A 23,489-nucleotide genomic window follows, 5' to 3' on the forward strand; every position below is an offset into this window, starting at 1 on the left:
CTATGTCTTGGAAACCAAACGCTTGAATGAGACTTTATTGAGGCCTAGACTGCAGCCCCGAAACGTGTGCCCAGGAGCAGGTCTCCAGAGTGCCCCCGGGACCGTGAGAAGAGCATCCTCCACGCCCGCCACACGCGCACATGCGCGGGGAGGTTTTCCTTCTTGACCAGAATGAAGACTGCTCTGGGGTCACTACACGTAGGGTCTTCTAAGGTTATCTGAACCGGCCTCGCCAGAATGATGACCTCTAAAGAGCGAGACAATCGATGGAGGCGTGGCTAAAGGTGACAAAAGCATTTTATTTACACTATTGACACCAGAAGGGGTCCTGGGACGGCCTTGTCCTGGGCTGCATACCCAGAACCCAGGGCAGCCTCCACCACCAAGCCTCCATGGGCAGCCCCGACCTGTTAGGGGGTCTGCAAACCTGCCACGCTCCGAGGGCGGTTCCTTCCTTCCCCTCCTCCTCCTCTGCAGGCCCCTCTGCCCTCCACCGGCCTGCCCTGCTCTGCGCCGGTGGGCGCCTCTCCACGGGCCTCTCCGGAGGAGGCCCCCCGATGACCCCTCAAGGAGGCCCCGGTGACCCCTGGGGAGACTTGCCCTGCCCTCACAGGCCTGCTCTACTCCAGCAGGCTTTCCCTGCTGTCTCTCTCTCTCTCTTTCCCATCTCCCCTCTCTCTCTACCCCCCCTCAGAACCTGCAGCCTATCTATAGGCTGCGCCCCTCCCCCACTCCAACAGGTCTAACCCGCTCATGCCCCTCCCCCAAGCTGCCCACTATAGATAGATAGATAGATCACTTCTTGACAGTTTACCACCTGGGGCTCGACGCCCCACCCCCTCCAGCTGTACGCTCCGCCCCCTTCGGCGGCATGCCCCGCCCCTCCGGCAGCTCGACCACTGGGCGGTGACGTCAGCCTCTCGATGCCCCGCCCCATAGCCAGGTCTGCGGAGCGGTGTGGCTCGCCTCGTGATGCCCCGCCCCCTCCAGCAGCCGGCCACGGCCACGCTGATCCTTGGGTCCCCCTGGTTATGACACCAGTCTCTTGAGCCGCGGCGGGGATCTGCAGTGGCTCTGACGGCAGCGGTTTCCCCCCAGCAACGCGTGTTAGGTGCTGCAGCCGTGGTTGCTGTGGTTGGTTTCTGAGTCTAGACCCTTCAACGGCGCTCAACGGCTGGACTGAAGTCTTCTCTGGGTGTGGACGGCTGGATCAGTCTCCTGAGTGTACTGGGGGTTCTTCGGGAGGAATTTCTTCCTTTCAGACAGGTCTTACTCAGACTGGCTTTGAACTTACAGTGCACCGCCCGCCTCAGCCTCCGGGTGCGGGGTTGCAGTTGGATTGCACATTCTTTAACGTTTTTTTAAAAATATGTATATAGATAGATATTGTACAGAGGGGTTACATTACATGAGTAAGGTAATGAGGACATTTCCTATCGAGCATTGTTACCCTCCTTTGTTTTTCCCATACCATCCCTTCCCTTCCCACCTCCCCAACTCTTCCCTTTCCTTTCCCAAGTTGTAAAGTTCATTTTCAACATAGTGTCTGTACATCTCATTGTTACAATGGATCAACCTGTATCCTTATTTCAGCATTTTGTTATTTCCCTTTCCCTTCCCAAATTAGAAAAATGTGCATACAAAATGCAGGGTACCACAATCAAATACATTGAAAACAGGTTATACCATGGGCAAGAACATACAAAAGAAACAAATCGCACAGTATATTGTAAGTACATTAGAAACAACAGCAAGAAAGATAAAACCTCTTGAGTTTCTCCCTTGGGGTTTATTTCGCTTAGCATCAGGTTATATGTGCAGTGCTTTTGACCTTTTTTTTTTTTTTTCACATTTTCTTGATCCATTCATCTACTGAGGGGCATCTGGGTTGGTTCCACATCTTAGCTATGGTGAATAATGCTGCGATAAACATAGTTGTGCTGGTAGCTTTAGTGTGGTCTTGTTTGTGATCCTTTGGGTAAGTGCCCAGAAGTGGGATTGCTGGGTCATAGGGGAGCTCTATGTGTAGCGCATTCTTGAGGCAGCCACGGCTGCCGCAGGGAAGGAACGAACGCTCCACTGATTGCTCCCCGGGCTCCCTGGAAATCCACGGGGCTGCGGTTGTGGCCACCCTGTCCCCTGGACCTTACCAGCTGCAGCCATGTGGCTAGGCATCAGGGTTGGAATCACCTGCATGGCCGCAGCATTGTCCACTAGGTCTTGGCCCTGCCCGGATGGGCGCGTTGCTGGGTGATGCTCAGGAAAGGGTCCAAGCCGCCAAACTGCCAGGGCCCGACAGCCGCAGTCTTTTAAAAGGAAAAACCTTAAAGAGATACCTTAGTATCTCCCAGGGAACATTTCCTAACAACACAACCTGCAGCCAAATACCCGTGGGGACGGCAGGGTCCTCGCAGTCCATCTCAGCGTAACAATGAAGGAGGTGCTGCTGGGCGCTGGTGACTCCTAGCTACTTGGAGGCTGAGATCTGAGGATCTCCCGTTAATCACAGAAGTGCCACAGAAGTGGCACTGTGGCTCAGGTGGTAGAGTGCTAGCAAAAGAAACTCAGGGACAAGCATCCAGGCCCCGAGTTCAAAACCACAACTGACCAAAAAAAAAAAAAATGCCACTAGTTTGAAGCCAGGAAGTATGCCAAGGGATTAGTATGCATACTGAAATTTCATCTTTTGATGAAAGGTTCTAATTTAACTTACAGACATAATTTCTCATTGAGGCAGTTACACATTAAACTGTTTCACTGTCATAAATTCATAGAAGTCGTTCTAGGAATATTAATCTGAGTTCTCTACACATAAGTAAACTGAGTTTCAAAGAGATTAAATCCATGGCCCCAAGTCAGAATGGCAGCAACAGTTACAGACCTGGAAACAATTTCTGCTGAAACATACATACCAATTGATGTATTTTTGAAGCAGAAATTTCACATAATGTTAAAGAGCATGTGATAAGAATGTAAAACTCATAAGTTTTGTGGTGTATTTTTCAATTATATGGCAAATAAAAGATACATTTTTAAAAAAAATATAACAAACTAGTATTTTTAGTACCAAATTTACTTCTATATAAGACTTAATCTGACCCAATTGGCCAAATTACTTTGAGGTTACTTTACAATTTTATTTCAAAATCTATTTATCTCAAACAATAATTAAATGAGCTCAACTTTCCCATGTTTTGAAGTGTATAAGTGGACACTGTGAATTTGTGTGATTTTTTAAAAGCTATGACTCTTTAGAAGTGAGCTTTATTCTCTTTAAGAGACTTAATAAACCAAGACCCACATCAAATGAAAAAAATTGAACATGATTAGAATTTATTTATACATATCCAGGTCAGTGTTAAGGACACTGAAATATATGCTACACTAAGCAAAGAATTTAAGTTTTATTAATCCAGAAAACATTGGCTGAGCAACTCCTTCAGGCACTCCGCTTCTGGTGATTCTGAGGAGAGAAGGAATGATTCAGATAGACAGGTATTCACTATATCCAATGAGTTATCACTGGTTAGAAGGTATGATTTTGAGGAACAGGTATAAAACTTTAAAATGTTATGAAACTATTGTTCATAGCTCCTATTGTAACCAGAAATTTCCAAAAATGAAAGTAAAAATGTCCTAGTCTAAAGCACTGGTTCTCAACAAGGATGATTTGACAAACATTTAAAGAAACTTGAGTCGCTACAAGTGAGGCGGTGCTAGCACATAAGTGTGTGGAGGCCCAGGGACACCATCACCCCACCCAGGACAGCCCTGCATGGCGAAGAATTATCCCGCTAAAAATGCTCATCACACCGGGCTTCAGAAACCTCGGCCCAAAGTGAGTTATTGTGATTTAATAAGCATTCATTTCTTCTCTGGAGACCACCTACAGGTGGACTTTTAGAAGTACAAAAGATCATGTGGCTAGAACACAGATTTGTACTTCACATAAAATTGCCACATCTATATATTTATAATTCTAAGAATTCTAAGAATTACTAGTGATAGATTGTTGTGAATGCCATTATATTGAAAGTTTTTTTAGGCAGGCAGTGAATTTTATCTTCTAGGGATTTTATAGTGGAGATAACTCTCTAATTTTTCAACAAATATTTAATGAAATATGAATTTCATTTTTGTTTTTTTGTTTGTCAGTTGTGGGGCTTGAACTCAAGGCCTGGGTGCTGTCCCTGCGCCTCTTTGTACTCAAGGCTACTGCTCTACCACTTGAGCCACTTCTACTTTTGGAGTGGTTAATTGGATATGATAGTCTCATGGACTCTTCAGTGATGCTCAGATCTCAGCCTCCTGAGTAGATAGACTTACATGCGTGAGTCACCACTGACACCCAGCTGAACATGTAAATAAAATACAATCTGTGTAGCTAATGCTGCTATGGCATGATGAGCAGAGTACAGGGTAGAAGAAAGGAGGAGTAATAATGCCAGTCACCCTTTGGCACCCTGGGGTAAGAGAATATCCCAGAGGAGCAAGAATGCTCCAAATGTTCATATGACAAGACTGGAGTGCCTTACACGTATGTCACATTTAATAAAGATCTCTCTGTCTCCTCTTTCTCTCCTTTCTCTCTCTCTCTCTCTCTCTCTCTCTCACACACACACACACACACAATAACAGGCTTACCAATTGTCTGAATAAACATTTAGATGGAAACATCATCTGTGAACCTTAGAAGGATCATTCTGAAGATGGATGGAGAGCGGCCGGACCAGAGAAGAGATGTATAGTAGGCCTAGATCCAAGATAATAAGGGTTTGGAATAATGTAATCATTCAATCATAAAGAGGGAAGTAGAGGAGAAGAACCAAAAAAAAAAATATACAAACCAGTAGAGCTGCAATCAAAAGACACTAATGTAAGAAAATTTCCTCTAGCAGCAAGAAATAGAGATGAGTTTGTGCCTTAAGAAGCTTTGAAGGTAAAGCAGTAATGAATATATAAATATTAATCATGTAACAATTACCATCAACTAAATATGTTTCAAAATAAACCCTTCAATTAATAACTTAGCCTTCCTTAAATTTTAAGAACAAAACTGACTACTCAGGACTTTTAAATACAGATGTCAGGCCACATTCTAACATGTAAAGTCATCATGAACATTCTCACAACAAAAGCTGGACCAGGGCTGGGAAGGTGGCTCAGTGGTAGAGCGCTTGTCCTAGCATGCATGAGGCCCTGGGTTCGATTCCTCAGCACCTCATAAACAGAAAAAGCCAGAAGTGGCACTGTGGCTCAAGTGGTAGAGTGCTAGCCTTGAGCTGAAGAGCTGAGGACAGCGTCCAGGCCCAGAGTTCAAGCCCCACAACTGATAAAAAACAAAAAACAAAAAAAGAAAAAGCTGGACCAAACTAACAATTCTTCTTGGATCCAAAAGAACTAGAGAGAGAGAGACAGCTGAAACAGAATCACACCAGCATCTACTGCCAATGTCATAGGAACATAAAACTACAAATAATGAATTGCTCGAGGCTGAATGAAGGCTGGTTTGAGAATGAACACTTCTGAGGGACCAGTCTTAGGGGAGCCCCCACATTTCCTTGATAGAAACTGTATGAATTCTATCATGTTTTTCCGTGGCGACCAGAGAAAAAGCCTCTCCTGCTTGGTAGAGGGAGGAGTAAAGTAACCATTTAAAAATATACTCTGAGTTCTCAGTTTTTCTTAACAAGGCCTGCCCTCAAAGGGGATGATCCTACTGGCTAACAAAGGAGGGTTGCACCAAAGCTCAAGCAACCCGCCCAGCTGAGGCTCACCACAACGCTCAGAACTACTCATGGAGGGGGTGGTACAGAAATGGAGGGACAAAGGAAAAACAAATGTAGCAGTGGTACTCACTGGACACTATATTGAAAATTAACTATACAACGTGTGGGGGGGAAACCTGGGGGAGAGCAAGGGAAGGGGTGACATTGTCCAAAAAGAAATGTACTCTTTACCTGACTTACATACCTATAACACCTCTGTATAACAATTTAAAAAAAGAACTAGTCATGCAACTAAGAAATATTTCCTAACTATCAAATCTGAATGGAGATGAGCTTTAAGAGCTTCAAGCAAACGGCAGAGAAGACATAAGGATATAGAGAAAAATTTGGGCTCAACCACCACAGCCAACCCAATATCAGGTAAACACAAAACCTCACACTAAGGGGCTATCAGTTTCCTTCACCTGATATATTATGTATTTTTTTAATAAGAAAAAAATCACAAGCCAAGTGAAAAGGCAAAACACAGTCTGAAGAAATATAGTAAGCATTGGAAGCAGACTCATATGCAGAGATGTTGACATTATCAGGTGAGAAATTTAAAACAACTGATTAATATGTCAAGGCTTTAATCTTAAAAATCAGTCAATAAGTGGCGCTGTAGCTCAAGTGGTAGAGCGCTCGCCTTGAGCTGAAGAGCTGAGGGACAGCGCCCAGGCCCAGAGTTCAAGCCCCACGACCGACAAAAAAAAAAAAAAAAATCAGTCAATATTCAAGAACATATGCGTAGTGTTTTTTTAAAAAACTACTAAAATAGAAATAAGAGCATCTTTGATGAGCTCAGCAGCCTAGAAACTGCTGCGGTCATAACTAGTGAGCTTGAAAAGAGATCAGTGGAAACGGCCAAAACCTAGATGCCAAAAGGAAAATGAATGAAAAAGAGTAGAATATCCATGACCTGTGAGACAAAAACAAAAGGCGTCAATCCGTGTAATAGAAATAGTAGAAGGGAAAGAAGAATGACAGTTATAATGACAAAATTTTCCCAAATTAATGGCCTCAAACATAGATCCAAAAATGAAACCACCACCAAACAGGATAAGTGTGCAAAAATCCACATTCCAATGCAAGAAAATCAAAGACAAGGAAAATATTAAAAGAAGCTCAGAAGAAATTATGAAGCTTACTGGAAGAATAACATTTAGCTTATCTTCAGAAACACGTAGCCAGGGAGAGAGTGGAATGAATAGTTTCAGCACTGAACAAGCAAAAACAACCACCTGCTAACCTCAAGTTCTGCATCTTGAAGTGATCCTTCAAAAGGAAAGGAAAAATAAGAACTTTCTAAGCCAAACAAAAATGGGAGGAATTCAAGTATACTGTCTAGTAAGAAATGTTCAAAGAAGGTCTTCAGAGAGAAGAAAAATTTTGTTAGAAACTCAGATTTATGAAGCTGAAGAGAATTTGAGAAGAAATACGTATATGTTTGTTTTTTTCTTCTTGGTTAACAGATACTGGTTTGCTCAGAATAATAACATTTGGGAACTATGGCTGGGTAGGTGAGATGACTGTGGCAGTGTGACTGCAAAGCAATTGGCAGCACGTGGGTATGAAGTACATGTGCCGCCTGGCAGCAGCTATCACGCTCTTTTTAAGTGAATTTCTATGACTTGGAATGTATACTGAAAACTCTGGGGAAAGCAATACCTTTAAAAAGAAGTATCACTGCTGCACTGATAGGAGAAAAATACAAGCACATAAAATGCTCCAAACCAGAGGTGGTGAAACAAGAATAGAAGACAAATGAAAAACGAAAGACAAAATGAAGAAAGATGGAAGACAAGGAAGTGAATCGAAACCAGTCAGGAACCCCATGGGGTTCTATGGGAAGCATGGGGAATATGCCATTCCAATGACTTCAAGAGGTATTCCAAAGCCATGGATTTACAAGGAAGATGATCTCTCAAGTATGTCTTCTGATACCTTCCCCACTTAAAATGTCTAACTCCTGCCTGGCCTGATGGTGCACACCAGTAATCCCAGTATTTCAGAGGCAAAGAATGGATGATTATGAGTTCTAAGCCAGCCTGAGCTACCTCACAAGAACCCTTCTCAAAACAAAACATAAAACGTCAAACTCCTATTTGGAATGGCAGTTGCAGCTTGAAGACATGGGATGTTATAAGACTGGAAGGTCATTGACTTTAGTCTGGCAAAGTTGGGTGTCTTTGGTGGTATGAGGTCCATGGATGCCCCTGCTAAGGTAATTTCCACATTCTCCATTTCCTCCAGGAACAAGTATGGGAAGGTTCTCTTTTTTTTTTTTCACAAATTCTCCTGCAATTTACAAGTACTTCCTTGCTAACCTAACAGTGTGTGTCAAAGAAAGATGTGTAGAACACTTGCATGAGATCTTCTGGGAGTGGAGTAAGGAAGGAGGTCAGCCAATGTCGCAGGTAAGTCCACTGGACACAGAAGTGTGAGAACCACTGCTTCAATATAGTTCTTTCCCAGAGGGGCCTTGGTTTGGAAGGCTGTTCCCTTTATGTTTTGGATCAATTTATCATTAAGAATATTCACATCTCCTTATCACCTGCTGAACTTACCTACTAGTCAGATATAGTAAATGTTCAAGAAATATTACTGAGGGGCATAATATCACATTACACTAAAAGCTCATGGCAATCATTTTATTCTAGAGTAATACAGGCCATAAAAATCAACCACTTGAGCTTCTCGTGTCAGTGAAAGAATTCCTGTAAAAGAAAAACACACGAGTGAAACATAAACATGTATACAAAATGTAAACAATGATGACAAATAAAATAGTTTTCATGGCATCAAAAAAGCACTATCCTAAATGTTGGGGTCATTATAAGGTCTAAGAAAGAGGGTGGGGGAATTAGGAGATGCCTAGAGTCTAGTGTCTAGACTAAAGTAGAGGAGAGGAAAAAACGAATGAACAGACTGAGAACATTGAGGTCTACCTCCCCAAAGCAGAAAACCACATGTTCTGAGACATCCAAAACTAATCTGCAATACAGGAGTTAAGAAGGACCTTCTATGGCTTTCTTCAAGTACCTGCCAATGGGCTTCACACAGTACATCGCACCACTAGAAAGGCCTTGTTAAACTTGAAGATTAATATACAATCAAAACTCTAGAAGCACATGAATATCTGTGTGGGAGTTTAGTTCTGGCTTGAATCTTCATTCCCTCAGGTTTAGAAAAACTTCTGGCATGTTCTTTGTGAGAGAAAATAATTGCTAATAAATGAATAGAAGCAAACAATGATTCCTCTGGGAAGGGATTGTTTGTCCAGAGGGCTTAGCTCTCAGAAGGAAAGCGAGCTGTTTCTGCCCACTGATTTGCTCTGTGTGTGTGGGGGGGTAGTGTGGGTGTGTGTGGGTGTGAAGGGGTACTTGTACATGTAGTATATGTGCAGATGTGTGAATGTGTAGAAGGATATGTGTGCAGAGGGCTGAACAAATCTCAGCCTAGGACTTACCTTGGGGATCAGAAGTGGATGTGATCACAGTAACATATGGTTACTCTAGAAAAGAGAGGAGATGCCAGTTACATATCTTAGCTTGTCCTTGACAGAAGAAAGAAAGTTAGAGGCATAAGAAAGATAGAAATGAAAATGGACTCTCACTGGAAACTCACTCTGGAAGGAATGGAGAGACACATTCTTCTTCAAATTCATAGGTGAACCAGTAGACTTCAAAAAATTTGTGAGAGATGTTGTACCTGCACAAAGATAAATTAGAAAAGCAGGAAGATAATCATGAGAAAATTAATAAAATTAATCTGTGATGGAAGATAACAAAACAACTGTGCTTGCACATACAAAGAGCAAAAGTTACCTGTGAACATCTTCCTTTCCAGCTCCTCTTGGATTTTAAGAAGAATTCTTTCCTGTTCCAATGCTTCTATGTACTTTGAGTAGCACCAGGTTGGCTAGGAGAAGAATTTCTTATGTTAATTCTGGAATCTTTTCCCTCAAGAAATAAACTGAAGGTAAAACCACTTATTATCAGTCCCTTTGTTTAAAATTTAAAATTAACATATGACATATTAAAGAAAAGTGCATTGAGCTGGATGTTGTTAATCCTAGTTACGTGGGAGGCTAAGATCTGTGAGGATCATAGTTTGTGGGCAGCCTGGGCAGAAAAGTTCTCAGGATCTCTTTCTCAACCCTCCCCAACTATTATTTTAGTAGGAAAGCCTAAAATAGGCAGATCACGCCCAGGTAGGAAGCAAGGTCTTCTCTCAAGAATAACCAACGCACAACAAAAGGTGGGGACATGGCTCAATGGTACAGGGCCTCCTGGCAAGGAGAGGCCCTGAATCCAGAGAAAAAGAAAGGGAAAAAAGTGCACCTAACACAAACTGTAGTAGTATGGATTTTCAAAAACTGAATTTACCTTTAACTGGGTACTACAAATCATCCTCAATCTCCCTTACCCACTGTCATAAGAATGTGATGAAGTGAAGGTACCTTTGCCTATATCCTTGGCCTCAACCCTGATGAGACACTGAGCTGGGAGGATGGCAGCACCCATCATCCTCAGCGACTCGTCCTCACAAAGCTTTGCAGATGTCTTGATGGTTATTCAGTCAGCTTTACATAAACTTACTTATGAATGTAGGTTCTTATGAAAGATTAAAGTCTTTTTAAGGGAAGATAATTTTGCATTTGGATGAATTATAATTAATCATGTTAATTTGAATTCTTTCCCTTCCTTCCTTCCTTCCTTCCTTCCTTCCTTCCTTCCTTCCTTCCTTCCTTTTCTTCCTTCCTTCCTCTCTTTCTACCTTTCTCCCTCCCTCTCTCCCTTTCTGTCTGTCTCTGTCTCTCTCTTCCTTTAGCGCCAGTCCTAGGGCTTGAACTCAAGGCCTGAGCTGTGTTCCTGAGTTACTTTTGCTCAAGGCTAGTGCTCTACCACTTGAGCCACAGAACCACTTCCAGCTTTTTTTTTCTGAGCACTTTATCATAGACAACAGTTTCACAGACTTTCCTGACTGGGCTGGCTTCAGACTGCAGTCCTCAGGTCTCAGCCTCCTTAGTAGCTAGGATTACAGGTGTGAGCCACCAGTACCCAGCAATTAGAATTCTTAATGTGCAGGATTAATTAGAATTCTTTGTGTGTATGTGTGGTGATATCAGGGCCTTATATTTGCTGAGCAGAAGCTCTCACTTGAACCTCTCAGCCAGTTTTATTAATGTGCAAAATCTACCTGAAACAAATTCGTATAATAGCAGGGAGGTACATTTGTAAATGGTAGTATATGGTTATTTTACAAATTGCTAGACTATGTGTATTTTAAGTACAAAATTATAATAATAAATATAATCATAGTATAATAATTATTCTGTTTATCAAATGCCCAAGTATTTCAGTTTTCTTCAAAAATCTTGAACTATCTAAGTCTTGATTATTCTCAGTGTGCTCATCATCATCATCATCATCATCATCATCATCATCGTTGGCATCAGCACCTTTATTGTCATCATTTCCCTTTTTCCTTTTTTGTCAGGTAAGTAAGCAGGCTCACACAGCACACACACTCACACAATGTATAAATATATACAAGCACATATGTATTTATATGTGCCTACATATAGATGTGTAGACGCACATAGATATATTATGTGTGTATAAATGCACATATATGCATATGAATATATACATATACATGTGTACACATGTATACTTGTTTAAGTGTACATATGTATTTATTGAAATAAAACCTACCAAATACTGTTTGAGAATGAGTATTAAGAGAGGCTATAGAGTCAATCAAAATATATTTATCCATTGAATTATCACAAAGAACACCCCCCTTGCATTGATAATGTATGCTAACAGAAATGTAAACATAAAAATTGTAAATGACCTAGTTGATGGTTATGTATCAGGCAATTTTATGACCACTTCAAAGAATTAGGAAATTGAGACTTGGATTGAGAATGTGGTTTAGAGGTAGAGTGTTTGCCTAGCACGCATGAAGTCCTGGGTTTGATTCCTCAATACCATGTACACAGAAAAAGTGCAAAGTGGTGCTGTGGCTCAAGTGGTAGAGTGCTAGCCTTGAACAAAAGAGGCTCAGGGACAGTGCCCAAGCCCTGAGTTCAAGCAAAAAAATAAAAAGGAATTGAGACTAAGCATTTGATACTCTTCTGTCATCCCTTAACATAAGAATACAGAATCTATTTAGTCTATCTTGTTCTATTATAGCTTAGTGATCCTTTTCAATATAATTGTCATTTCAATGTCTACAACTTAAATTTTCTGGTATTTCAAAGAGTTAATTTTCTTGATTATATTATCCACAGTCAGTTGAAATTTTAATGCCCAATAAAGGCTCAAGGACATCCTCTTCCAATCCCTCTATTGTAAGTTTAGCGCTGCTTTCAAATAAGCACACTTCTAGTGTTGTTCAGGAAGTGCATCACTCTAGAGAGGTAGTTAAAGTTGTTCCCTCATATGCTTACCTGTCGGCCATATGCTTGCAGACCTAAGCTAGATTCACTGGGTAACACAGTTTTGGGAGCAGACGCTATGGTACTTGGTTTGGCTCCAATCTATAATTAAATTAGATTAGATTATTCCAAGAAAGGATAATGTTATGTTAATTTAAACTTTCAGTTAGGCAATCATAGCATCATACAAAACAATACACAGTGGGTGCTACATTTGAGATTTTACCAAGTCACCATCACTTTGATCTTTAATTTTCTTTCAGAGGAATACAAAAGCACTTTAAAATGAATGAGATAAATGATGAAGTTGAATGTTAAAGTCCTTCCCAAGTTCTCACAACCAAGAAAAACCACAGTAAATATTTTCATAAACATCCCTCCAGACATCTCATTAGGAAAAATACATAGATGTATAATCTGTAATTTTAATAAACATTTCTAGTTTATAGCATGAACTTCATACAAATTGAATTAAACTCTATGTGCTCTATTCAGATCTGTTTTTTTTCTCATGTAAATATGTTGTATGTAGAGAGATACAGAGCAGGAATGCAAGCAGGCATTTTACTGCTCACCAGCATGTGATATTTGTCACATAGAGGGCAATAAAGCCTTTGGAGGATGATGGCATGAAGAAATTGCATAATCACTTTCAATGGTTAAATGGTTTTATAAATGCTGGATCATCATTTTTTACCTGTAACTGATCTGCCTAATGCCTCTGATGAGAAACTTCCATCATCTCTAACTATATTTTAAAACTACTATAGATGATGTCGCATGTACATCTCTGTGTAGTTGTACTACTTTTCTCTTTTATAATAATTTCTTAAAGTGTGTTTGTCAATTTTTAAAAAAAGATCATGCTGGGAATTTGGCTCAGTGGTAGAAAGCTTGCCTTGCATGCATGAGGCCCTAGGTTTGATTCCTCAGCACCACATAAACAGAAAAAGCTGGAAGTGGCGCTGTGGCTCAAGTGGTGGAGTGCTAGCCTTGAGCTGAAGAGCTGAGGGACAGCACCCAGGCTCAGAGTTCAAGTCCCACAACACATATTTTAAACAATGTATGTCATCAACTGATGTTTAAAAAGAACCAGTGGAGCTCAATCTTTAGTTCTAGCTATTGAACTAGCATCTAGAGATCATGGTTTGAAGCCAGCCTAGGGAAAAAGGTCTCTTAGATTTCATCTCCCATCTCCAAAATAACCAGCAAAAAGCTTCACTGGAGGAGTAGTTCAAGAAGTAGAGTGCCAGTCCAGCAAGCACAAGTCACATGTCAAGCCCAGAAAAAGAAAAAAAAAAGGAAGGAAGGAAGGAAGGAAAGTAGGAAGGAAAGAAGGAAGGGAAGGAGGGAGGGAGAGCGAGAGGGAGAAAGGAAGGACGGGAGGAAGGGAGGGAGGAAAAGGAAAAGAAAGTACTACTTCTTATTTTCTCCTATGATATATGAGTTTATATACATTTTTTCCCAAAGTAGGCCTTGCCAACATTTTCTTCTTTGCTAGTCTTCATATCTTTGGTTACTAGCAAGGTTAAATACCTTTTAATGTTTTTAGTCATTTGTATTCCTTTTGCAAACTGCTTGTTAGTACTTCTTGCCCAAATTCCTGTTAAGAGTGTTTATCTTTCCTCAGATTTATTTTTACAACTTACATCATACATTACGTTTCCCAATTTGTCTTCTAGTCTTGTTTATTTTTGCCATTTAAAAGTTTAGAACTTTTATTAGTTAAATCATTGTCATCCGTTGTTAATGAATTTTATACTGATCAAGTACGTGATACTGAACTAAGTGAAACTTTTTCATGGGATTCTTTCTCCTACTATAACTTCCTTCAGAATATGAAGCTCTAGCTGGGCTGGAGTTCACATCTGTAATCCTAGTGACTCAGGAGACTAGTATCTAGAGGATCATGTTCAAAACCAGTCCAGACAGAAAGATCTGAGAGACTCCATCTCCAAAAAGCCAGGCTAGACGCATGGCTCAAACCGTGGTACCAGCAACAATAAAACAAAGCAAAGCAAAACCCAAAGAGCACTTAAAATTATGTAATAAATTACAGACAGGTGCAAACAGTAAATCCTCTTTTGCAACTCAGAACTCATTGCTGAATATGAGATTTTGGTACCTGTAAGAAGGAATATGTTTCCTATAAGAGTTGGCAATTTGAGGGTTTGTTAACACACACAGGTTGCCCTGAGAATAAAGTTGATGTACAAAGTAAAAAAATATATATAGTAAAATAGTTTGCATATATAATGTCAATTAATCCTCTCAAATCATTAATAATTTCACTATTGGTTGCTATATGAAATTGAGGTTCAAAGTTAAGAATCATGCTCAGAATTACCTCAAGAAATCTCATGGTTTACAAACACATTTCCTTCCTCCCTTCCCTCCTTTCCTTTTCTCTTGTTCTTTTCTTCCCATTTTTTTGTTTTTGGTGGTACAGAGGGTTGAACTCAATGCATTGCTTTGCAGGTATGTTCCAAACAACAACAACAATTGGTTTCTTACATTCATTTTTCTAGCATTTACTTTCCATGGAATGAGCATCCGCTACTACATTAGTCTTCTTTACTTTTTCCACATTAAAATAAATGACATTTGTAAAATCTGCAGTTGCTAGTAAGTGATGCCAGTGTGTATATTGTATAAAATAAGAGTATTTAAAAGCAGTTGGCTACAGCGACATACACCTATCATCTCAGCCACTTGAGAGGCTGAGGCAAGAGGATTGCTTAAGCTTGAGACCAGCCTGGGAAACAGTAAGACTCCATTTAAAAACAGAAAGGAAAGAAAAGGGAAGGGAAGGAAAGAAAAAAGAAAGGGAAAGGAAAGGGGAAAGGGGAAATGGGAAAGAGGAAAGGAATGAAAAGTATCTGCAGGCTGAGATCAGGATTGCAGTTCTATACCAGTGCAGGCAAAATAGTTCCCAAGACCTATAGCAACAGAAAATGCTGTACGTAGTGAGAGCTGCCTGTCCGTCCACCTTTGGCGGGCCAGCTAGTTCAGGCCAGCCTGGGCAAACAGTGAGAACTTAATCGAAAGTAACCAGAGCAAAAAGGGCTAGGTGCAGGGCTCAAGTGGTAGAGTATCCATCTTGAATTCAACCCCTAGTATTACCAATAAAACAAACAAACAAACAAACAAAAAGCAGCCAGGTGTGACTCCAGCACTTGGGAGCCAGGGGCAGGATGACTGCAAGAATAAGGCTAGTTTGGGTCACTGCATACTGAGGCTCTGAGTTTAAAAAAAAAAAGTACTCAAAGTAGAATTCCATTTTTTCTTTAGAGTATCCATTCTACAAGAGTTTCTTTTCAGTTGTCAATATCTGTGCTCTGCCAGTTAAGTTACAGGAACCAATGAGAACATCAATTAAGGACATTACATTTCCATGCCCAAGCACAAGGTACGTGCTATAAACATAATCCAGGATTCTCTGTAGAAATGGAAGTAATCTAGCCAATATTCTCAGTGTGTCATTCTGCAATTTTAATATTGGATATGCCACTCAGGAATTCGTTACCTATTTATTCAATCCCTGATTTATTAGTGATTAATTACTGGTCATGTGCTAGGGAGAAGTATAAATGCTTCTGCAATACATCATAGGCTGTTTTTGAGTCTCTCCATCACGCTCACATGGCAGATGGAAAACCCTGGCTGTGGGACAACAGCAGTGTGCTTTCTAAGGCGGAGCATCATAGCAGCAGGTGCAAGCAGCCAATGCTGCCCAGGAGAGAGAGCCAAGGAAGCCTCGAGTAGAGACTTGGCCCAAGAAATTGTATCTGGTGCTTAGAAGCTGTTTCTAAAAAGCATTTGGGCCCACGATATAACTAAAAGGAGGAAAAACCCTGACATTTCCGCCTTCATTTTGTGTCTCTCTTACAATGGGTCAGACTTGTGTTTCACGCTGATTGTGGGCATGTTAATCATTCAAGAATGTAAAACCTGCTGACACCCATCCCATCCCCATCGATGCTGAAGATACAAAGATAAATGGAGGAATCTACTGCCAGTGTTTATGACGTCCTGTTTTAGATCCCAGAAGTAAGTCTCCAGTTGTTTTCCTATCCTGATGATTCCAGGAATGGCAGAGGTTCACAGACAGATGACCCCATGATGAGATCACCCTCAAACAGGATGATCACTTCATGGGAGCTAGATGTCCTCCCATCCACCAAGACTCTCCTAAGGCCACTTTCCAGAACCAGAACTCTGATAATGATCAGATCACAGTGCCACCAGGACTGCTTAAAGACATGCTCTCCTTACCCCTTGACTTCTTCTTCTATTTAAACCTAAACTTCTTGTCCATACCCAGCAGTGGGCTTAAATGTTTGATTTCTGTCTTCTCTAAATGATCATTCCTTTCCTTCCCACTAACCATTACATTGCTTGCTTGCTTTGGGGTGTGTGGCCAAATGTGACATAGTGAAACCCCCAGAGGTCAGCCATTACAAAATGAATTCTGAGAATTCAAAAGTGCCCCCAAACCTCTGAATAAAGGCTTAAATGTCACTGAAATCTATATGTTTAACTACTCTGTAAATTCCCCAGCCCCAATTCTACAAATTAGTGCATATCATCTATCTTTAAAAAAGTGTACTTGGCTCCAAATCGAGTCTTGTCTTACCTTTCCAAATTTCTCTTCATCGAAGAGTGATGTTTTCTTTTTCTGTTTATATTCCTGTCTTCTCTCTAAAACACTCATAATTTTTTCATCAGTTAAATTCTTGCTAAACTCACAAAACTGTGGCCAATATTTAAACAGAACCCCAAAAATTGTCATCTGTGTAAAAAAAGCATAATATGTCTCAGATTGCAGTTCTATATAAATGTACTGATTTAAACTCTAACTCACTATAATAATGGATTAGCTATTCTATCTTTAATACACACCATGTTTCCTTCAATTTATTGTCTCCAGACTTCCCAATACAGTTTAGCTCAGCACATGCTTATCATCAATGTTTTTTTTATAACCAACGATAAGTCTTTCTTTAACTCACTCACACACACTCTCTCTCACACACACACATACCAAACACACTTAAAAGTAACCTTATTCTTCATGTTTCCCTAACCAATTGATTGTATTAATAAAGAATCCATTAGGTCTTTTTAAATAAGAAATTTATGTTTTCTTTTAAAACATCCTAGTTGGTGTACCACACACTGCTGTTTTATGCAAGTATTCCAAGTATTCAGTTCATCGAGGGACATTTCCCCTACCCCTTTCTTTTAGAGAAAGGAAATACCATTTTGCCTCTGGAAAAGCTCTTAAACAAAGCTGCAGATCTAAGAATAAATCTTGAGTAACTTTAAAATGATATAATCTCTCTTTTATGTGAAAGCAAGAAAAGTAACATTTAAAACACAGAATGGTATCCTAGACAAATGCTTTCTATGAGGATACTTTACGTTAAATGATTAATTATGATATTTATAGAGATAAGAATGGTTGCTGGAATTCCCAGGCTAAGTTTTTCCATTAGTTCCAGAAGTGTACATTACTTCCAGGAGTTAGAACTTATTTGCCACACTAGATCAAGGCCAACAGCAAGGAACAGCCTTTACCTAATGCTGTGAAGAAAAATGAACCATCCCATTAGGCTACTAGCCAACTTTTGGGGGAAAAGAGAAATTTTGGGATTTTTTGGTTTGTTTGTTTTTAAGGAAACACTGTGGTAAGGCACAGTCCTGAGTCAGCATACTTCACTATCCCTCTTTTCCATGCATGAATGTTATTAGTAATTCTAAAATTATTCACTCCTTTAAAAATAATTGTATTTGGAGAAGAGGGGGAGAATGCAGTCAAGAATCCAATGTATATCCTGCAAAATTAAAAAGGGTGAGGGAAGGGATGGATAAAGGAGGGCTGAGTGAGAATGTTGAAAGGGGTGACATTGATCAAGATGTATTATATTCATAAACTGCTTTGTTAAGTGGCAATTCCTTTGTTTAACTAAAGATAATTTCCCAAGTTGAAAAATCAATAAATAAAACAATGGCCAAATACAAAACATAGTTGTGTTATTGAATTCTATAGCTGCTTGGGAATATGGAGAGAACCTAAGATACTTCGTTTGATGAAATGCACCTTTACTTGATATACATTGAATGAAGTAATTTCCTGTTCTAATGTTCAGTGGACACAGCAGTTATTATGAACTTTAATAAAAGGCATAAAACCACTATACTCCCCAAAATTGTAATAGGGGTTTTAGGTTATATCTATTATTAATAAACATGACCCTGGCCAGGCATTGTGGCTCATGCCTATTTCCCTTGCTACTTGGGAGGTTAAGGATGGAAGGATCTGGGTTTGAGGCCTGATGGGGCAGAAAAGTTATTGAGGTCCTTTCTGAACCCATAGCTTTGCACAATACCATGCACCTACCCTCCAAAGCTATACCCATGGCTGAGATTGAGAGGATTACAGTTTTAGGCCAACCCTGGGAATGAATGTCTCCAAGACTCTATCTCCATGTATGGAAGCTGGACATGGTGGTGATGCATAATTGTGATCCAAGAAACAACAGGAAGCCAAAAGTCAGAAAACTACAGCTCAGACATAGCCAGAACAGAGAGTGAGACCCTATTCTCAATAATAACTGGCAAAAGAAACAGGATATGAAGCCTGGATCATGTGGTAGAGCTCCAACCTAGCAAGAGTAAGATTCTGAGTTCAAATACCAGCCCCACCACCACCACAAAAAATGCTTCACATTACTCTGTGCCTCTCTGACTTTAAAACATTACCAAATTGTTGGTTGGGAAAAAGAATGAAGTTGAGCACTAGAGGCTCACACCTGTAATCCTAGCTATTCAGGAGGTTGAGATCTGAGGATTATAGTTCAAAGCCAGCTTAGTCAAGAAAGTCTGTAAAATTCTTTACCAAAAAGCCAGCAAGCCAGAAGTGGAGCTGTGATTCAATGGTATGCACTAGCCTTGAACTAAAAAGCTCGGGGACAGTGCCCAGGCTTTGAGTTCAAGCCCCTGAACCTGCACAATAAACAAAGGCAATACTGTGATTTGAATTCAAGGCCTGCTGCCCAGTACACTACCACTGAAGCCTACCTTCAACTCCTGTCGTTTGTGTTATGTTTCTTTATGCCCTGTCCCTGGTTCATGATCCTTCTATTTATACTTACCACATAGCTGGAATGACAGTTACTTGCCACTGTACTCAGTGTTTGTTTATTTGTTTTCAGTACTGGGATTTAAATTTAGGATCGCATGCTGTTCCCAGCTATTATTATTGTTGTTGCTGCTGCTGTTGCTGGTGGTAGTGGTAGTGGTTGTGATGGAGTCTCATGAACTTTTTGTTTGGGCTGGCCTCAAACCACAATCCTTCTGATCTCTGCCTCCCAAGTAGCTAAGATTATAAGCATGAGCCACCATGCTCAGCTAGAAAATATTTTTAATAAATACAGACTGCTTTGCTTACTGCCAGCAGATGAGTAATGGTTTTAATGTGTAAAGGGACCTGTGAAAATATGGTTTTTAGACTATTGGCAGTGAGTGTGGGAGTTAGAGGCTACACTGAAACAAAGCTAATTTTTCATTTACTATTCATCTCTTTTGTTCAACTTGCTCATTTCCAATTTAATCTCACTCTTTTTTCTCACATCATTCATCTCACATAACTCATCCATGTGGCCAAAAATGCCTACCCTTTGCCAGGCATTTGGGCCACAAAATTAAATAAGAAACATTCCCTGTCCTCAAAATCTTTACAATGCAATGAGATAGACAGAGGAAAGTGGCTTTCAATTTCGTGTGATAAGTCTTATGACACGGATAAACACAATAATGCTTAGGAGGAAAACTGTGGAACTACAGATATTTCAGTGAGACCTGGAGAGACAGCAGGAAGTAAAAAGAGATGCAGCTTCATAGGTATGTAGGAATACCTAAAAAACAATACCTGATTGTTTTAAGGATTGTTTTCAGCAGAGAAGTGACAGGTACACATTTTAAAGCAGTGTGCGCTGTGTACAGTTAATATGGAGAGAGTTGGGAGTTTTAGTAATTCATGTGAGTCATGTTGCAGACCTGAAGTGAGATAGTGGTATAGTGGATAATGGCTGGAGAAAAGTGGATAGAATGACACAAAAAGGAGAAAAATTGGTAAAAATTAGGAACTGATAAGTGGAGTAAGGGAATAAAGGGGGTGGAAGGCATGAAGGTGGAAACAGGATCTCTGTCTTGTATACAGGGGTAGGAATGACACTATTCTCTAAGTTTCCTTTAGGAAAACAGGGAGAATAATAGATTTGGAGGGATGTGATCCTTAAATAGTCTGTCTTTTCTGATGCTCTAAAGTCTTTATTTAAGCTAGGACTTCATTTTAGAAAATCAAGTGAAGTCAGATGCTAGAGAATATGAGTTCTACAACTAGAGGCTGCAGTTCCTGAAAGAGTGACAGAGTCAGTTGGATGGGCAGTTCCAGACATCTCCTTTCAGACTCAAGGTCTTTGACATCGATGGGTAAAGTCCTAGTCTAGTTCATCAGTGCTTGGGGTGAGACTAACTTATCTTTTGGATCTTTTCATCAAGAGATGCTACATGGCGCCATGTTTTATCTATTGCTCATAGGCGCCATGTTTTATCTATTGCTCATAGCACATCCTCAATCATTCCTCTGTATTTTTGCCTGTTTTAGTGAATAATGTAGCATGTTGAGTTCACTTTGGATCCCTTAGAGGAACTTTGAACACAGCTGGTTTGCAAAGGAATGTTAAGGAGTAATGCTGTTCCATGCTCCGGGGCAATCCTACTCTAAATCTGTTTCCTATCAATTCATGACATGGCCTTCCCTACTGCCCCTATTATAATTTATTTTTCTTAATCATTTTTTAGGAACAACATCACTAAAAGGCTTTTCAAAATGCATATAAATTATGTTCACTAAGTCAATGTTTGCTATTATTTATCTTAAAAAGAAGTAATTTGAGCAGGTCAGCAGTCATGATTTTCCTTGCATGAGTCTGTGTACTCTGTGTTGATTGAGTACTTAAATCTCCTCTCACTTATTTTATAAGCTACGTGGATATTCCAACCTTTAAAAATATACAAATTTTAGGACACAAATATTTTACACATTTTTTTGTGGTGGTAGATTTTTTAAAAGGAAATCTGAATGGTGGGAAAGGAAGAAAGAATTAGCTGGAATATTTTTTTAATAATCTGGAAACAAAAATGGTAATTCTTGAAAGTCAAAGTACATTTTAATTTTATTGCTGCATATTATCAACAAAATGACATTGAAGTTACTAATTTCTTATCTTTTCATGGCATATGCAAAGATTATTTAAATGAAGCAGAATACATCCCAGCATTTGGAGGACTAAACTCTTACTAAATATGAATAAGTTTTTTTAAAGAGTATCTTGATTGCCAACCCACTTGAAATATGCGTAGCCACATGTCCTGATCTCTTACCTGTGCCTCTCTGAATATATATGGCCCTAACTCTTTCCTGTGTTCAATAATCTTCTGGGCTTGCTCTATGGGAATGTCAATTTGTAAGGCTGGTGGAATACAGGAGTTAATGAAGCAGTTGATGATTGTTGTGATCTTCTGTTGGATGACAGACTCACTACAATGGGAGTGGCACAAATCCTGAATAAGAAGGGAGAAAGACAGAACAGAATGATTAGTGTATTACTAGAACTCTTTACCAAGCTTGTCCATGTTTCAGGTAATAAAGGTTTACATCAGGTACTGGGACATGTCAGGATTGTCTTTTAAAAAACACAATATTTGGGGCTGGGGGCATGGTTCATGTGGTAGAATACCTTTCACTTAATCCTGATCACCTATTTCCCCTACGCAAAGGAACAAACAGCTTTAGTGCCTATTCTGATTTACTTAATCACTATATATTGAGTACCTGCTCCATGCCTGACACTGAGTTGAGCCTCCAGATACCATCTGTGCCCTTAAAGGGTTCAATCTCTATGCAAGAGAATTCTGGGACACTTTCCTAAGACTTAGGATAGCAAATACGTGTTACGTAGACAGATCTCATTGAGGGCTGTAGGAGAAATGCTGACTTGAGGCACTAAATCTGGTGGGTTCTACAGGAGTGTGCACAAGTTTTCCCATGTGCACTGCTCCTTGAGAAGGCTAGCAACAGAAGTGAGCTTGGTGGTTAATAGGTGTCTTTATAGATTGTTTGGTATCAATATTGTTTCAGCTATCGCCTCACACTATCCTCTCTATTAAAAAATGTAAAAATAAAAGCTCTGCATTAGCATGAGCCAGTTTTAAAGTCACAGATATAAGGTTATTTTTCCTTTTTCTTAATAAAGAGATAGATTAGCTTGAATTATAGCATTTTTATGTTAAAGATAGGTTCTTAAATCAGTTAATAGTAAAATTTGGAAACTCCTCATTTCTAAGACAGAAATGAGGTAACTTTGTATGCAAGTCTGTGTGTTCTGGTACTGGGCTTGTTCTACCACTTAAGCTATGCTTCTAGCCTAGCTTTTTGCTATTTATTGGAAGTAGTCTCACAACTTTCCTACCTAGGCTTTCTATAAACTGTGATCTTCAAATCTCAACCTCCCAAGTAGCTAGGATTACAGGCATGATCCACTGGCATCCAGCTTCCTTCTAGTAAGTTTTTTATTTTATTTTTGTATTGTAAAGATGATGTCTAGAGGGGTTGCAGTTATGTAAGTCAGGTAATGAGTATATATATTTTTAACAATGTCACCCCTCCCTCATTTTCTCCCAGTTTTTTTCCCTCCCAACACCTCTCCTCACAAGTTGTATAGTTCATTTCCAACATAGTGTCTAGTATAGTATACTGAATTAGTTCACCCTTCGTCCCACTCTTTCTGTGTTTCCTTTTCCCCTCCCCAAATCAGATAAATTTATATACAGGACAAATAGTACAAATTTTCTGTGATTCTTTCAGTCTAGGAGAGAAGTCCATCTTACCATTTTCCTAGCATCCTAGGCTTTCTACTGTGTGGTCCTCATCCCAGGCTGACCGCTGCCTTGTTTACCAATCCTATGTCCCTCCCTTGACACCATAAGCTCTAAGAAGAGGACTGTTTTAATTATTGTTGTATCCTGAGGATTCAGCCTGGCCCTCACAATTTTTTTTCTCTATGGATGTACACAGGAACATATATTTTAGATTAAATAATACTGCTTTCTAGTACCTGGTTTAAAGAAATAAAAATATAAGCATATTTTCTATCATTGATTTTTCTCCTACGACATACTTTTCTTATTTACTGAAGAATATTCAG

General features: G+C 39.9%; 1 protein-coding gene and 1 pseudogene across 7 annotated transcripts in view; one reads left to right on the top strand and one right to left on the bottom strand.

Annotated features, from left to right (window-relative positions):
• Positions 1–8,405: 8,405 nt before the first annotated feature.
• Positions 8,406–23,489, bottom strand: part of LOC138805896 (regulator of G-protein signaling 22-like) — a 123,270-nt gene continuing 108,186 nt past the window's right edge. For 6 of the 7 annotated variants that reach the window (XM_069991138.1, XM_069991135.1, XM_069991139.1 and 3 more), the window contains 7 exons: positions 21,667–21,846; positions 16,853–17,008; positions 12,229–12,318; positions 9,596–9,689; positions 9,385–9,479; positions 9,238–9,282; positions 8,406–8,485 (listed from right to left, as the gene is read on the bottom strand). In XM_069991138.1, the coding sequence (XP_069847239.1) occupies positions 9,262–9,282; positions 9,385–9,479; positions 9,596–9,689; positions 12,229–12,318; positions 16,853–17,008; positions 21,667–21,846 (636 nt within the window). In that variant the 3' untranslated portion in view covers positions 8,406–8,485; positions 9,238–9,261. The remainder of the gene's footprint in view (positions 8,486–9,237; positions 9,283–9,384; positions 9,480–9,595; positions 9,690–12,228; positions 12,319–16,852; positions 17,009–21,666; positions 21,847–23,489) is intronic. The other variant, XM_069991137.1, reaches the window with a different exon arrangement.
• Positions 14,247–14,358, top strand: LOC138806395 (small nucleolar RNA SNORA40; annotated as a pseudogene).

The sequence above is a fragment of the Dipodomys merriami genome, unplaced genomic scaffold (assembly GCF_024711535.1).
Source record: "Dipodomys merriami isolate MVZ:Mamm:240054 unplaced genomic scaffold, mDipMer1.0.p SCAF_4, whole genome shotgun sequence".
In the NCBI taxonomy this organism is placed as follows: Eukaryota; Metazoa; Chordata; class Mammalia; order Rodentia; family Heteromyidae; genus Dipodomys; species Dipodomys merriami.